This window comes from Hemiscyllium ocellatum, chromosome 36 (genome assembly GCF_020745735.1).
Source record: "Hemiscyllium ocellatum isolate sHemOce1 chromosome 36, sHemOce1.pat.X.cur, whole genome shotgun sequence".
NCBI lineage: Eukaryota > Metazoa > Chordata > Chondrichthyes > Orectolobiformes > Hemiscylliidae > Hemiscyllium > Hemiscyllium ocellatum.
In genome coordinates this window covers 45,943,467-45,960,651 of record NC_083436.1, presented here as the reverse complement: position 1 = coordinate 45,960,651, position 17,185 = coordinate 45,943,467, and the positions used below count along the sequence as shown (strand labels likewise).

The 17,185-nt window shown below is 38.7% G+C and overlaps 2 protein-coding genes across 3 annotated transcripts in view; one reads left to right on the top strand and one right to left on the bottom strand.

Moving 5' to 3' along the window:
- manba (mannosidase, beta A, lysosomal) overlaps positions 1–9,549 on the top strand; it is a 101,450-nt gene extending 91,901 nt beyond the window's left edge. The window contains exons 16-17 of the mRNA XM_060851655.1: positions 302–556; positions 8,714–9,549. Of these exons, the coding sequence (XP_060707638.1) occupies positions 302–556; positions 8,714–8,938 (480 nt within the window). The 3' untranslated portion in view covers positions 8,939–9,549. The remainder of the gene's footprint in view (positions 1–301; positions 557–8,713) is intronic.
- A 1,592-nt stretch (positions 9,550–11,141) lies between these two features.
- LOC132833410 (nuclear factor NF-kappa-B p105 subunit-like) overlaps positions 11,142–17,185 on the bottom strand; it is a 99,453-nt gene continuing 93,409 nt past the window's right edge. For both annotated transcript variants that reach the window (XM_060851654.1, XM_060851653.1), the window contains exons 20-24: positions 16,192–16,343; positions 15,258–15,324; positions 13,990–14,162; positions 13,410–13,563; positions 11,142–12,117 (exon numbers count right to left, since the gene is read on the bottom strand). In XM_060851654.1, the coding sequence (XP_060707637.1) occupies positions 11,987–12,117; positions 13,410–13,563; positions 13,990–14,162; positions 15,258–15,324; positions 16,192–16,343 (677 nt within the window). In that variant the 3' untranslated portion in view covers positions 11,142–11,986. The remainder of the gene's footprint in view (positions 12,118–13,409; positions 13,564–13,989; positions 14,163–15,257; positions 15,325–16,191; positions 16,344–17,185) is intronic.

The following is a 17,185-nucleotide window of genomic DNA, read 5'->3' as shown; positions in this document are numbered from 1 at the left end:
TAACAATTCAAATGTAAACCCAACACACATTTGGAACTCTACTTGATTTACAGTCTGAGCATTATGAAAAGTGCTTGTGTTCATGTAACTATTGTTATTGTTTATTCAATTTCTCTAGCAAACCCAGTTAATCTTTTTAACAACAGCACCACTCACTGTGTATTGAAAGACTCTGTTTCTTTTGGAAGATGAGGTGTTACAGAGTTTAATCTTAAACCGATGCTATGGTATAAGTGGGAATTCATTGTATGAACTTTAGGTTTAATTTTATTCAATTCTTAATATTTTTACTCTTGTGTAGGTTAAGGTTTACCAGTGGAATTTGGTGAAGCCTGTGTGTGTTTATGCCACTGAGTCATTTATTCTTAAGGCAAGGACTTCAGCCCCTGTTTACAAGGAAATCACTGATAACCTGCTGAGGCGATGTGACTGCAGCAGATATAACTGCGTAGTAACATTTTACCTAAAAGAAAATGGAACACAGCTCGGACCTTCAAACTATTACTTATTATCTTCATTAAAAGATGCCCAAATGCTCAGAAAGCCACAAGTTAATGTAAGTAATAATATCATACCTTCCTGAGCCCCCCTATAAACTATCTAAAAAAATTACAAACCAATAGCACTGTGGATGCTGTAAACAGAAACAAAAACAGAAATTGCTTGCAAACCTCAGCAAATGATCCATCCTCAGAACGTTTCTGACGAAGGGTCATTCGACCCCAAAACATTAACTCTGATTTCTCAAGAAAGACCTGCTGAGCTTTTCAAGCAATTTCTGTTTTTGTTGTGTCTGTAATTAAAATAATTACAATTGTGATTTGAATTGATTAAACCCTGAGCTGCATTGCTCAATATCTCAGATATCTCAAAATCATGGCCGTGTTAGCTATGTTTAACCAAACTTGTGAATTATTGTCATTAGCAAATGTTGTACTGCAATGGTAGTGTCTCTACCTTTGGGCTATAAGGTCCAGTCTCAAATCCCAACTACCTTGAAGTTGTGCCATAACTGATTCATTAAAAATACTTAGTCTAAGGTGTATACTTAACATGCCCTTAAAACAAATTTCGATGGTTGTTTCAAGAGTTATGAAATGTGCAGACATGCTTGGACTGAATTCCTGTTCCGTTTCAACAGTTGCACAGTTTTGAAGTTGTGTCTTAAAAGTATATCATTGTTTCAGCTGGGCAACAGAACAGTTGGATTTGAAGATCTTTCCCAGTGTAAGGAATTTAACTAGAAGTGTTGGAGCACATTTGCTTGCTGAATTTCTGCAGGAACTTTCTTTTCCTTCCGTGCTTGTCACTGTACATATGAACAAAAAATATGATCAGGCCGTTCGGCCCTTTGAGCCTCCTGCACCATTCAATATGATCGTGGCCGATCTGATTTTAACCTTAACTCTACATTCCTACATATCTCAGATAATCTCTCATCCCCTTGGTTGTCAAGATTCTATCTACCGCTACCTTAAAAATATTTTTAAAATTCTGCACCCACTGCTTTTTTAGGAAGGGAATTCCAAAGGCTGTCCACCCTCTGAGGAAAAAAAGTTCCCTCGTCTCTGTCTTAAATGAGTGACCCCTGTTTTAAACTCTGACTCCCAATTCTAGATCCTCCCACAACAGGGAATATCCTTTTCATCCATCCAGTTAAATCTCCTCAAGATTTGAATGTTTCAATTAAGTCACCTCTGACTCTTCTAAACTTCAGAGGATACTGGCATTTTCTGAAAAGGCAATCTGCTCATTCCAGAGATTAGTCTAGTAATCTCCTGTGAACTGCTCTGTAAGTACGGTGACCAATACTGTACACAGTACTCCAAAGTGCTGTAAATGATGTGAGGCTTACATTGCACCCATCCAACACAATCAGCCTGGGTGCTTATACCATTTTATAGCCAGGCTGACTTTATTATAATTGACAAATTGCCTGTAAAAGTTACACACAACATGTCTCCACTACCATTCAACTGGCTGGAACTGCACTCACCTGGTTCTATGCTTATTCTGATCAGAGCCAGTGAATCTCTAGCAATGACTTCCGTTGCCTTGCTCCTACCTCACTGTCAGCTCTTGTGCCTCAGGATCCATCTTTGGCCCCTTCCTGTTTTTCACCTGCATGTTGGCACTCAACACCAAATTCATAGTCAGTTTCCACATGAACAATGAATGCCTTACCTTTATATCCTCACTGCTTCTGTCAATCCTCAATCCGCTAACCGATCAGGCTGCTTCTCTCACATCCAGTGTGGAATGAGCAGAGACTTCCTCCAGCTCAATATTGGGAAGTCAAAGTCATTAACTTTGGACCCTGTTATAAACGCTGTTCCTCAACAACTGAGTCAATCCCTCTTTCTATCAACTGTTTGAAACTGAAACAAACTATTTGCAACTTAAATGTTATATTTGACTTCAAATGAGCTCCCAACCACAAATCCACTTCATAACTAACACCACCAGTTTCCATCTCAATAACTTCACCTTTTTTTGGCCTTACTCAGCTCATCTGCTGAAAGTCTCTTCCTTGCCCTTTTTATTTCTATAATATTCCTGACCAGCCGTAAGATACAGGAGCAGAATTAGACCATTCACCCATTGGGTCTGCTCTGCCATTCAAGCACGGCTGATATGATTTTCATTACCTTACCAATAAAGAACTTATCTATCTCTGTCTTGAATACACTCAATGCCTTGGTATTAATCCAGAGATTCCCCACCCTCTGTCTGAAGAAAGTCCTCCTCATCTCAGTTCTGAAGGGTTCGCGCTTCACTCTGAGGCTGTGCCCTCAGATACTAGTCTCTCTCACTGGTAGAAATATCATCTCCATGTCCACTCTATGCAGGCCTCTCAGGATTCTGTAAGTTTCAATGAGATCCCTCTCATCCTTCTAAACTTCCATCTACTACAGACCCAGAGTCCTCAACCACTCCTCATCTGACAAGCTCATTGTCCCCAAGATCATTGTTGTAAAACTCTTCTGGACCCCATCCAATGTCAGCACATTCTTTCCTAGATAAAGGGCCCAAAACTGCTTGCAATATTCCAAATACAGTCTAAGCAGAGCCTTCATAGCCTGAGCAGTATAGTTGTGCTCTTGTATTCTGGCGCTCTTTTGAAATGAATGCTGACATTGCATTTGCCTTCCTAACTGCCAACTGAACCTGAAGATTAACCTGAAGAAAATCCTGAATTAGAACACCTTAGTTCCCTTCTGCTTTAGATTTCCATCTTTCCCCATTTAGAAAATAGACTTTGCCTCTTTTTCCTACTAAAATGCATAGCCTCACATTTTCCCACATTGCACTCCAACTGCTCCTTATGATTTAGAGGAGCAGGTGTTGGAGGGGGGTATACAAAGTTAAAAATCACACAACACCAGGTTATAATCCAACAGGTTTATTTGGAAGCACTGGCTTTCAGATCACTGCTCCTTCATCAGGTGGTTGTAGAGTACAAGATCATTAGATACAAAATTTATAGCAAAATTTACTGTGGGATGCAACTGAAATTATATATTGAAAAAGACCTGGGTTGTTTGTTCAGTCTCTCATCTTTTAGAATGGGCATGTTGGTTTCAGTTCTTTCATATGTAAATCGCAGAACATTTTTTAAAAGTTACATTCTCAAGCACATTTCAACAATAGGTGCATCTTAGATCATGCATTGAAGGTGTGAGGTGCCCTGTGTGAGGCTGTCTATGCCCCACTGTTCAGACTGATTCTAATCTAAAAAAAAAGATTTACAGAATCTTACATGGATTCATGCAGTTTTTGAGCAAAATAAAATATAATTCTGCAAGTCCACCTGCTCCTTCTTTACCCACTCGCCTTACCTGACCAAGTTCTTTTGCAGCCTTCCTAGTTCCACAACACTACCTGTCCCTCCACCTATCTTTATGACATCTGCAAACTTAGCAACAATGTCCTCAGTTCCTTTGTCCAAATCATTAATGTGTAACATGAATAGTTATCGTCCCAACACTGACCGTTGTGGAATTCCACTAGTCACTGGCTGCCATCCTGAAGAATCCCTTTTCTCTGCCTTGTGCCAATCCCAATCCCCTATCCAAGCTAGTACCTTGCCCCTAATGCCATGGACTCTTAATTAACATCTTGTCAAAGGCCTTCAAGAAACCCAAACTTTCAAGTCTCTCAAAGCCTCTCATATTCTTCACTTCATAAACTGAAATCATCCAGACCTCTACTGTAGTGTCCTAACTTGCACCAAATTCTGTTCATTTATCATCTGTTTGAATCTCTCTTCTGTGTCTTTTTGTTACATTTTGATAATTCTCCTGTATCTTTAGGACATTTTACTGTGTTGAATGTCCTATCTGAGTGCAAACTTTATTAGTTTATTGGAGGAGTTAAGTGAATCAGCCAAAGCTCTGATTCTGAGAAAAAATACAAGGGTGCAGGTTTTAGGAACCCACCTTTATAATTGGAATTCACAGGCGTGCAGGATCCCAGACTTTATGAATTAAGGTGAAATATTGTGTCCAATTCTAGTTACCACCCTTTAGGAAGGATGCCAAAGACTTGAGAGGGTACAGCTTTACAAAACTGGTATCAGTGCTGAGAAACTTCAGTTTTGTGGAGTGACTGCACAAGTTGGGATGGTTCTCCTTCAAGTCAAAAAGTTACAAAGAGGTGTTCAAAGGCATGAATGGTTCTGCTGAGATAGGTAAGGCAAACTGTTCCCAGAAATTGATAACCAGAGGGGTCAGGCTCCAGATAAGTGACAAAAGAGTCAGAGCTGGCCTTGGTATGTTCTAACAGAGTGAATGATGATCCAGAATACACTATATAAAATAATAATGGAACTACTTTACATAATAACTTCCAAATGGAAAATGATTGCAGGACTATACATAAAAGAGAGAAAATAAAACAACTAATTGGATAGTTGAGGCAGGGTGTGCTATATTAATACTTGTAGGTGATTCTGTTCAGACAGTAGTCTCAGTTCATGCAAGGTATAGTTCCCTTCACCAGTTCTAAATTATCCTTACATATCAGTTAAAGTTTGACAGTTTCTGTAGTTTCTGAACACAGCATTCGCATTTAGACACCTGTAACAAGCACATGTGTGTACTGTAACCTGATGGCTATGCTATTGGACTAGTTATCCAGAGGCCTAATTAGAGGAGTGAGTTCAAGAGTGGATTGGGGAATTTAAATAAAATCAGCCTGCAATGAAAAGCTAGTCTTGATAATTGTGAACATGAAACTACTGGATTACTATAAAAAATACCTACTTCATGAATACTCTTAAGGAATGGAAATCTGTTGCCTCTATCTGCCTATATGTTACTCCAGACCCAATTGGATAAGTCTAACCTGCTTTCTGAAATGGCTCAGCAAGCCATTTGATTGTATTCAAGGAGCTGCCTCACCCTCAAGGGCAATTAAGGATGGGCAATAAATGTTGCCTCAGCTGCAAGGTTCACTCTTTTGTCTCAATTAAAAGCGATGGCCTCGTGATACTATCACTAAACTATTAATCCAGAGACCCTGGTAAATGTTCTGGGGACCTGAAATCCTGCATCACACGTGGAAGAATTTGAGTTCAGTAAATATCTGGAATTAAGGGTTTAATTGTTAGGTTCTTTTTCTTGAGATTCTTACAGATTTAATGCAACTGCAATACGCCAACTTCTGTGAACAGCCAAAATTTATTAAGCAAGTACAAGCGTTTGGAGGAACCCTTAACACACTTTGCAGGGCTTGTGGAGCCATGTCAAGAGATGTTTCTCAACAAGGGAACAGTTCTCCTTCATAGGGGATTTTACATCACCATTAGTAATGCCCACAAGACCACCCCCTGTCACTTCCCCATAGTCACATACCACTCAGGACACAATGTAGTGATTTGATTGTTTCTGGAAGTAATGTGTTTAGATTATTAACTGTAGTGTTCCTTTTCTGTCTTAACTGCAGTAGATAGTTATTTAAATTGTTTCTGAATAGCAAGAGATGGCAACGTAAATTTTTATATTCTGCCTGTAAGACAGAAACATATCACCATCCCCCGGGACATGCAATTTCGTAGAGGTCAGCAGAACAAATTAGCCCTTTAACTTCTCATAATGATGATCATGAATCCATTGTCGATTGTCAGAAAAACCTGTCTGGTTCACTAATATCTTGTAGGGAGGGAAACTACCATGTTTGCCTTTGGTCTGGAGTCACGTGTAGGCAGGCCAGACCAGGTAATGTGATTGACAGTTAATGGTGGATAATAAATGTAGACTTGGCCAGTGAAGCCCACATGCCATGAATGAGAAATGACCTGATCAGTAAATATGCCTTTCTTTCACTCTGCTGTCCTGTGTTCCATTTCTCAGTTGATGACAATTGTCTTAGCCTCCCATTGCTAGTCTAGCTGTTCAGTTGTCACTGAATTGCAACTTGCAGTATTTGTCCTGCTGCTTTGTTGTGTAGGTGATAATGCAGGTTTGAAATCAGAAAAATTGTCTGAAGCTGCATTTTTTTTTCTGTCTATAACGTGGCTATCTGTCACTGCGCCAGCATTTCATAGCCATCCCCGAGTGCCCCAGAGAAGGTAGTTGCAAGCTGTCTCCTTGAAGCTTGCAGTCCGTGTGGTTTACACGTCGATGCTGTTGGGAAGGGAAATTTAGGGTCTTAGCGGTGAACGCTATGGTGTTCCCAGCATCTGCTGCCCTTATCCTTCTGCATTGTACTGTTCGTGAGTTTGGGAGGTGCCAGTTAGGTGGGCTACTTTGTCCTGGATATTATTGAATTTTTTGAGTGTTGTTAACAGTGCCCATTCAGGCAGGCAAGAGTATTCCATCACACTCCTTGTGGACAGGCTTTGGGGAATCAGGAGGTGATGGATGGAGGTTTGCTCACTGAGCTGAAAGGTTCGTTTTCAAACGTTTTGTCACCATACCAAGTAACATCTTCAGTGAAGCACTGGCTGATACAGCCTGCTTTCTATTTATGTGTTTGAGTTTCCTTGGTTTGGTGATGTCATTTCTGGTGGTGATGTCATTTCCTGTTCTTTTTCTCAGCAGGTGGTAAATGGGATCCTAGTCAATGTCGGAAATGACTGCCAGACTACTCAGACTTCTTGGTATCATGGTAGTCCACAAACCCACCAAAACACTAAAACAGCAGCTAATGAACTTGAATGACCTCATACAGACAATAAGCAAAACGAATATCATTTACAAACTACCTTGCAAAAGGCGTAGCAAACACTACATTGGACAAACAGGCAGAAAACTAGCCACCAGGATACATGAATATTAACTAGCTACACAAAGACATGATCCTCTCTCACTAGTATCCTTACGTACAGATGAGGAAGGACATCACTTTGACTGGGACAACACATCCATCCCAGGAGAAGCCAAACAGAGACACACACAAGAATTCCTAGAAGCATGGCATTCCAACTGGAATTCGATCAACAAACATATTGACTTGGATCCCATTTACCACCTCCTGAGAAAAAGAACAGGAAATGACATCACCAACCCAAGGAAACCCAAACACATAAATAGAAAGCAGGCCATATCACCAATGCTTCATCCAGAAGCGCTTTGATGATGTTACCCCATATGATGACGAAACATCTGAAAATGAACCTTCCAGCTCATCGAGCAAACCTACGTCCAGAACCTCAACCTGAGCTACAAATCTTCTCAAAACTCGCTAATCATGAGGTGAGTTATATGTTGCATTATTCTTAGCCTCTGATCTAATCTTGTAACCACAGTATTTATCCGGTGAATCCAGTTCAGGTTCTGGTCAATGATGTCTACTAGGATATTGATATTTGGGAGTTCAGAGCTGGTAACACCACTGAATGTCAAAAGACTATGGTTAGATTGTGTCTTATTGGAGATGGTCAATGTCTAGCACTTGTGGTGTGAATGTTACTTGCCTCTTGTCAGCTGAAACTTGGAGATTGTCCAGGTCTTATTGCATTTGGATGTAGACTGCTTTTCTATTTGAGGCGATGTGAATGGTGTAGAATATTGTGCAATCGTCTGCAAATGTTCTCACTCCTGACCATCTTATGAAGCAAAGGAAACTGAAGATGATTGGATCTCTGACACTGCACTGAGGAACTCTGGCAGATGTGCTGGGACTAAGATAATTGACCTTCGACAACTGCAACCAGCTTTCTTTGTGCCAGAATGACTCAATTGGCTCCAAATTTGATGGGACTCTTTAATGCCACACACTGGCAAGTGCTGAACTGATGTGAAGTTAGTCCCTCAACACCAATAGAAATTCCTGGCATTGGCCTTCACCTGAAATCTTATGATGTCAGGACAGTTATGTTTATGTGGAAGCATCTCCCCTAATTAGGTGTTGAGGTCAGGGATTGGTAGAACATTACAGAAATTGATTTTTTTTTAATTGCCACTTTTTATTCTTGGTTTTTGGTTAAATTGCCCAAATGAAGTTTTGATATTTTGTTAGGAGTTAACTAAAGTTTTATGAATGTTGTCCCCTCTCAGATTTCAGGTTAAGAAATGACAGACACAATTAGTATAATTTCATTTAGATGCACTTCAGTGCTGGGACAGCCTATTTTTAAAGTTTTATCCTGTTCTGTCATATTAACAACCTTTACTGAATTTATCTTAATAGCTAAGGGAACGTGCGCTAGGGAATCTTCCTGTATGATTGAAAAAAAGTCTAACAGCAACATCCTGTCTTTATTTTTAAGGCCACCATCAGTCAGGAAGGGGAGACGTACTGGATCACGCTAAAGGCCTCAGGTATTGCCCCTTATGTCTGGCTGGATATGGGAAATATCCTGGGAAGATTTAGTGATAATGGCTTCCTCATGTTGGAGAATATCAAGCTGATGACCTTTCACCCTTGGTGCCCAACCAACATTTCAGAATTAAGGAAATCTCTAAATGTTCACTCACTTCCAGACATTTATTGATAATGAATAAAGGTAGAGACTGTCTGATTTGCGTAATCTAATGCAACTAATTCATCCAAGACAATATAATTTCAGTTCAATTTCTTTAATATTAGCAAAATTATGGAAGTCGTTAATTTTCAGTTATTCTTGTTCAAAATTGGGTGTGTTTGAAATCAAAGAAAGATCAGGAAAGGCATTTTGTTCTGGTATAACACACATTTCATCAACACAAATGGACTATAATATGATTGATGAATTGTGGAGACTGTGTGGATAACGTGAACTTTATACTGAAGGGGTATCTTCAACAGTGCAAGGTTGCACAGAGAAACACAACCATCGCATTGTACCAGAACGGCCTGTAACTGAAATTCAGTTCAGTTAAAGAAAGATGTATGTTTTCTTAGGAAATATTTTGAATTGACTTTGTTTCCTTGATGAAAGTGCAACACAAAGATACCAGGTGTAAATCTTTAATTTGCAGTTCAGTATTTGGATTCACCAGCAGGCTGGGGCGAGTGTGGCTCCTACAAAACTCAGCAATCCACATAGCCCATGGGCTTTTAAATTGTATTTCTGACAATTAGTCCTCAATGTTTAAATAAAAAGAATGTTTACAAATGTTTTAAGATGGCACTGTTTAAATGCAAAGAACAGGACTGTGTTCCGGGTAGTTTGTTCTTCAAATAGGCTAAGTCAATTAATGAAACAACATGATAGAAATTGATGAAAATTTTGTTTTACAGACATTTAAAGTGTTAATTCCACGTGTAAAAGCTGTTGCTTGGAGTTCTTTCCAAAGCGAAAATAAGTATTGCTAAGCTGAAGTAAGAGAAACGACAGTATTGCGGGGAGACATGGGCTCAAAGCCCACCACAGCAGCGGTGGAATTCATATTCAATCAGCTATTTAATCAGGTTTCTCCTGACCTGGTCTGATCTATGGTTGACTCTTTATTTCGCTCAGCAATTTCAGGGCAGTTCTCGGTTGACAAGAGACAAATAGTGTCACCGGCAAGGCCAAAGTGTGGAAACAGGCCCTTCGGCCCAATAAGTCCACACCGACCCTTCAAAGAGTATCCCACCCAAACCTATTCCTGTTATTCTACATTTACCCCCTGAATTATTCACCTAACCTATACATCCATGAAAACTAGGGGCAATTTAGCATGGTCAATTTACCTTACTTGCACATCTTTGGATGTGAAAGGAAACTGGAGCACCCAGAGGACAGTTGCCAGAGACTGTGGGTCCCTGGTGCTGTGAGGCAGCAGTGCTTTACCAGGAAGCCACTGTGTCCCATGAAAAACATTGATAAGTTCTACTTTTGTAACTCTGTGTATCTTTACCCAATGAAAACATTGAAACAGCTCTATCTCACTTTCAGCCATTTGTGTTGATTGATAGTAGATGCCACTGTTCTAACCTGTTTCCGTCAACAGAAGACCTCAGAGCAAGCCTTGGAGGCTGTAATGTGTGTGTGTGTGTGTGTGTAATAATTGCCAGGGCCAGAAACTGGGAATGAGATGAAAAGTAAAAATGCTGAAGATCATGTTTTCAGTGAAGCTTGAAAGACAGCCTCAACTAAGCCATTTACTTACAATTAGCATCAACACTTTGCAGAGATTCAAGCAGTTTCTGAACAGACAGAGTTTTGGTAATGATTTTGCTCTTCATATTGTTTCTCCTGCCTTTAAACCTAAGAACCTTTGTTTTTGGTTCTTTCCTCTTAAACATCTGACATTTTCCTGTAGAGACAAAAGGTTACAGTCTTGAAATGTTAATATTGTTTCTCTCTCTTGTGATGTATTTTGGTCATCTTACTGTATCACTGAAAAATGGGAGATGGCATGGCCACAGTTATAGCTTTTTTCCTTTCTGGAAATTTAGGTCACTGCTCAGCATATTCAGTTTCAGTTTCAAAAGGTTTTTGCAAAACATTAGTGCACATAGATTCACACTGACTTCATTTTAGATCTTTGCATCATGACCCTGTATAACTCTGACGTTAACTCCCCATTTATATAAACTTAGTACAAGACATTTGACCTGTTTCAAGAGTGATGGAATAAGGAATTTCTGAACCAGTTTGATTTCGTATTCAGTTAGAATCACCACATTTTAATGATACAAGCTGCAGAATAAAACTACCAATTTGTTCAATTTTTAATTGTTTATTAAAAAAGCTCACAAAATTTAAACTACATTTAGCAAGACGTTTTCTAAAAAGACTAATTTAGGCAACCAAAGCTGCTGTGACTATTTACAAATATCCACTTAAGATTGTTGAGAACAAGCTGTGATAAAATGTACAATCAGCTTTTTCTTAAACATGAAAATCACAATTCAGCTTAGAGATTACCAAAGCAAAACTCCATCAATTGTTTTCATTTTCTGCATTTGCAAAAAAATGAATGGCCATGTGAAAAGATCGCAGACAAACTCTTGAAAAGCTTCTCTCTGTTAATACTAATCAGTATTAAGAAAGACAGACCTGTATTTCTCTAGCACCTCGCACAGTCTCAGGGTATTCCAAAGCGCTTTGCAGTCACTGTGCTATGTAGGATACACAGCATAATCCCACAAAGTGTGTGATTACAACCAGAGTCTAGTTGAGGGTAGATACCCAATTCTCTTTCATAGGAGCTTTTATATCCTTCAGTAAGGACAGATGGTACCTGAGTTTAACATCTTGTTCAAGAGACAGCACCTCTGACAATGTAGCACACTCAGTTCTGCACTGGGATTGTCAGGCTTGACGTGTGTTCAGGTCTTTACAGGTGAGCTCAAGCATATTGGACTGCTCAGTTTGCAAATGAAAATTTTTTGGTCCATGTGTATTTTATAAACTACATACAAATCTGAGGGGAATTGAATAATAGTTATTTAAGTTTGAGAACTTGTCTTTAAATCGAAGCACTGACCTGTGTTAAAATAATGTCTTATGACAATAATAATAGCTGGAACAACGCAGGTCTCACAGATTACAAACTAGGTTGAAATCCATTAATTGCACTTGCTTTGGTTGGTCCTGATTAATCAACTACCGATATCCTTGTCGCAAAGTTCACAATTCAAAAGAAGTCTGGTTGTTGCTGTAACATTCTGCTGACATGTGGCTTAGTCTCCTAAATGACGTCTCCACTCCACTGTCACACACACTGTCACACTGCTGGGATTTTGTATCAATCTGAACAACTGTTTGAAAAGATTGAGAGGTTTCAGTTCTTTATCATTAAGAAGGAAAGAAATCAAAGTAATGACTTAATTAAACACAGGTGTTTTCTTGAGCTTTTAAATAAGTTGATTTGATAAATATATCATCAAGGAGTGAAATATTTGTTAATGCAACTTACTCAATTATAACACTTTCCCAAAATAATTTTATTGCTATTTCAATTCCTATGTATTCAAAATACTTAAAATTAGAAAATCTGCAGTGGTGATATAAAGATGAAACATTTTTAGGCACAAGGAATTAACCACTAAAATTTGATGAGTTAGAAGAGTTGCAATGGTGGGTCTGAAGAAATATCATAGTTGGACACAACACTTAGCTATGGTGTTATATAAGATAATACTTCACCCATAGTTAACGTGTTTTCCCTTGCTTCAGTAAATGTACATTGAAAGCATATTGGGATTTTTTCAAAGGATTTATTGCAAATTGAAATTATAAAACATTGAGGGAATAATTTATCACCTTATTGTACAAGTAGAACATTTAATATTTCATTAATGTAAATGTAACCTTGAGGTTAGTCTTTCCTGAATGACCTTTGAATTTGGAAGGGAAGATATTGTACTTTGAATCCAGTCCAGCCTGAAAAATTAAAAATCCCTTCTCTCAGGCTTATTGTGACATCTGTGTGAAATACGTTTCAAACCAAATCTTAGAGACCTCTTCATTCAGAAAGATCAACAAGGTAATGGTATGTAGAGATATGGGGAAGAGGCAAGAGACTGACAGTAGATAATAGAGCTGGTGCTGGCACAATAAATTGAATGGCTTGTTTTGACACTGTAATAATTCTGTGTCGTTTGATGAAAGAGGGGTCCTTATACAATGTTACAGTTAAAGGTAAAAGGTTTACTCTCCATTAGAACATGTGGTAAAAATAGTAAACCTTTTGAAGAAGCATCAGAGATGGGGTGGTTAGGAAATTTCTTGGAGTCTATGCAGCCTTCAGTAGTTGAATAACTAAATGCCCAGTTCCTGAGCAAGAGGCACCCACTTCAGTGATGCAGAAAATTGAAGACTAGAGATGAAATGAACTTGAGTAGACAATAATTGTTCACATTTTAGCTTCATGTCATCATTGCAGAATTTCATATGTATAGGAATTAGAAGTTCAACAATTAATTATTACATTTTGAGAATCATGGACAAAAAATTTAAATATGATTACTACTTGATACTGATATTCAGTTAAAAGTTCAGCTATTCTTGTCACCCCACAGCCAAATTAATATAAATGGTTTGCTCTTACTGTTGGGTTGTTCAGTGGGTGTTGGTGAGTTACTTGTCCTGTCTGCTTCTGCACTTGCTGAGTTAGCCATTGCTTTGTGAAGAACATCAATTGCTTTGCTGTAGCCCATAGACTTCAGTGTTTCCAGAATCTCCATGATAGTGCCACCACATACCTGCAACAAAGAAGAACAGAAAAGGTTAGCACAGTGCAAAGGAGAAATCAAAACTGAAAGAGGAACTGACTGTTATGATTATTCTGTTCAGCAATCCTCTGCAGAGGGAGTGGTGTAAACCTGTATTTTCTGCTGCACCCAGATCCTGTGTCCATCACCAAGTTGACTGTCAATATGTAGCATGCCCATTATTAAAAGTAGTGGATCTTACTGTAATTCCATGAATTTGAGAAAGAGGAGGGAGCACGTAATGAGGGAGGGAGGGAAAGGCCCTTAACCATCCAGTGTAAAACTAAAACTAAGTATTTTATCAAGTCTGGTTTGTGAAGTACAAAGCCAGAGACCCCTGCATTTTTAATTCATTGGCTATCCATCTAATTTATAAAATTACATTGCTATAAGAAAGAGAGGATACATTCAGCTCACCTCATAGTTATCCAGCAGTGTTTTAGCTGGGGAATGGCTGAGTTTAAAGGCATTGATTAAAATTCCAAGACCCAGTTTCTGAGCGAGAGCCATCCAGTTAAGATTGGGTTCAGGTACCTCCAACAGTTTACACAGCTCCAGCCTTGCTTCTATATTCAACTGACCTAAGTCACCTGGTGTGCACAAACAGAATCCTTCAGTGTAAAATATTATACTATCTGGTAGAATACCTGTAAAGAAGGTTAAAGATTCATGCTTGATACAGGTGAGGCTTCAAGGAACAACATAACAAATGTTATTAATACCCATCTCTTTCTCTAACTACTGTGATCACTCCTTTTGCTCTGGGGTCCCCCTTTACTAACAGCATAAAACCTATTTTCCAAATCCAAAAAAAAAAGTTATTTCAGACTTGAAACCTCGTTGATTCTGACTTCACAGACATTGTCAGACCTGATGGGTTTCTCCAGCATCTGTACTACTTTGTTTTTATAACAAAAACCTTGTGTGGAAGGAAAGGGATGATGGTTTCACCTCTAACCTTTACAAAGATTGCCATAGTAATCCCCTTTTCATTTACAACCAATCACGTTCCTTTTTCTGGATTGTCACCCAATATGGACTTTGTTGGCTGGGCAAACATTAATTGTCCCATGAGAAGGTAGTGGTGAACTGTCTTCTTGAATCACTGCAGTCCTTCAGGTGTAGGCATCTGCAGTTCAATTCTGAAGAAACTTCTGGGATTTTGATGGAATAGTAATCAACTTTCATGTCAGAATGGTAATGTTTGGTGAGGCCACATATTGCAATCTGATCAGTGAAGCTTTACTGTACATTATAACAGTGAGGGTGTGAGGGATTTGTGGAAACACACTTTTTTCCTTTGTAAATATTTGTGCTTCATTACTGTGGGCATAGAAAGTTACTAGAAGTAACTTGTCACTTTCTATGTCTTGCAGCATGGTGAAATGCTGTTGCCATCATTCATTTTTCTATTATTTTCACTCAGTGTTTCTCACTAACATTTCCTGGTCAGTTTCAGAACTGGTCAAAATGCTGCAGTAAATCTTTAACAGTATCACTAGTCTCCTTTGAAGCTGGTGTTATCAGATAATTAATCTCATTTTCACATTTAGTATAATAATCATGGTATTACCTTCTGAATATGAGACTCCACATTATAGAATTCAGAGGCTGTGCAACATGTTCTTTGTCATTTTGTAAGTATACTAAAGTATCACAAAATGCTTCTCTAAAGCAGTTATTACCTTGTGGGAAAGAAGCTACTGGTGCAGGTTTCGGTTGGTATGGTTTACCATTTAGGATATCATAGACCTGGAAAAGCAACGTCCATTAATAAATCAAACTGCTCACAAGCCAATAATTTAGTATAACACATGCAGTAAGAGCAGGAACAGGCGATTATCTACTCCATTCAGTCTGGCCAAGGCTGAATCTCTATCTTAAATCCATTTACCCATACTATTCCCTAAAAATGTTCTCAACAAGCAGCAGCAAGCTCTCCGAGGTACCGAACTTCACAGATTAATAACCTAACTTCATAAAACCAGATGTCTTCTCCCTCAGTTGCTTTGTAACAAAGGTTAACACGCCATCTGTTTTCCTAACTAATTGCTTTTCCATAAACCTACGTGATTTATGTACAACCAGGTCCCTCCAAATACTCCAATTTCTCCATCCTTCACTATTCTTGTTACTGTAGTAGATAACCTCATACTTTACCACATTGTATTCCATCCACCACATCCTTACCCACTCACTCAACCTGGTTATAGATTCCTTTGAAGTCTTTAATCCTCTTTACACTTTATTTTCCTAGCCAACTTTTTACAATTTGGATGCATTTCGCTCATTATCTTCATCGAAGTCATTTTTATACATTGTAACAGCCTGCCAGACTTTGTTTATTTATAATTTATTTCTTGTCCATTTAGCAATCTGAAATCCAGACAAATATATTCCCTAATAAAGGAATTTAAGACAGTTGGAAAGAAAGACTTGAAAGGGGCGTGGAAACATTATTATTATAAATAATATGAACGAATATGGAGAAGGAATTATTTTCAGGACATCCTGGGGCTGTGATGAGCAATACTGAAATTAATATTTCTCTTTCCTTCAAATATTCAATGAGTCTGTTAGAGGTGTTGCCTTATTTCAGTCTGGTATTAGTATTCTTACCTCTTCTGAGGCTGCCATGTCTAACGGTGTGGTACCATGAAAGATTCCTTCATCATCACCATCACCATCACCTTCATCATCATCATCATCATCAACAGATTCATCAGTTTTGTCATTTAGTGGCTCATGATTCTCGATGTGTGGATCTGCACCTGAAAAATTTAGATTCCGGACACCAGATTAACAAATAACCAACCCCTTTGTTCTCTGACCTACCATCTATAAAAAAAATCATTTTAAGATGAATTTGTTTATTTCATGAACAACACATTCTTAATACTGAGCAAAGTATGGCAAAGAACTACTAAACCAAGCAATAACAAATTACTCAGGGGTTCTGAGAGTAAGGTAGGCAAGTTTCTTCCAATCCCAAAAGACCAGTGACCAGAGGAGACAGATCTAAAGTAATTCAAGACAAAGGGTAAAGGAACAGAGGAAGGGAAACAAAAATTAATGGAATACGTTGTGATCTGCATGGAAGGGCCAACAGTGGAAGCACATTCAACAAGAAATTCCAAAAGGGAATTGGAGAACTAGCTGAAAAGTTTTTTAAAAACTGTAGAGCTATGAGGAAAGAAAGGATGCACAAATAGTTCCTTCTGACAGACAGCTGGCCGAATGATCTCTACTAAAATCTGGTAGACTGCTTCGTGTGTGAGCTAGTCAGCATGCAATCTCTGTGTGCGGGAATGGGTGGAATTTGAGTGTTTCATGAGGAAGTGCTCAGGCTCAGCTCTGGTTTAAAAAAACTTGCCAGCACTCACTGTAACAAGCCTCTGGTGAACCTGCAGCACAGATGCTAGAGGGTTACTCTCTGACAACATTTCAGTCTAATCATAGCGATGCAGGCTATTTCTCTCACAAGATAGCATACTGGGAATTCCTGTGCAAGGTCAGATTCACAACACTGCTCCAAGTAATGCTTTTAACATCAGCCTTTAACAAACTAGAACTGCTCAATGAAGCATCACCTCATACACAAACATTCCAATAC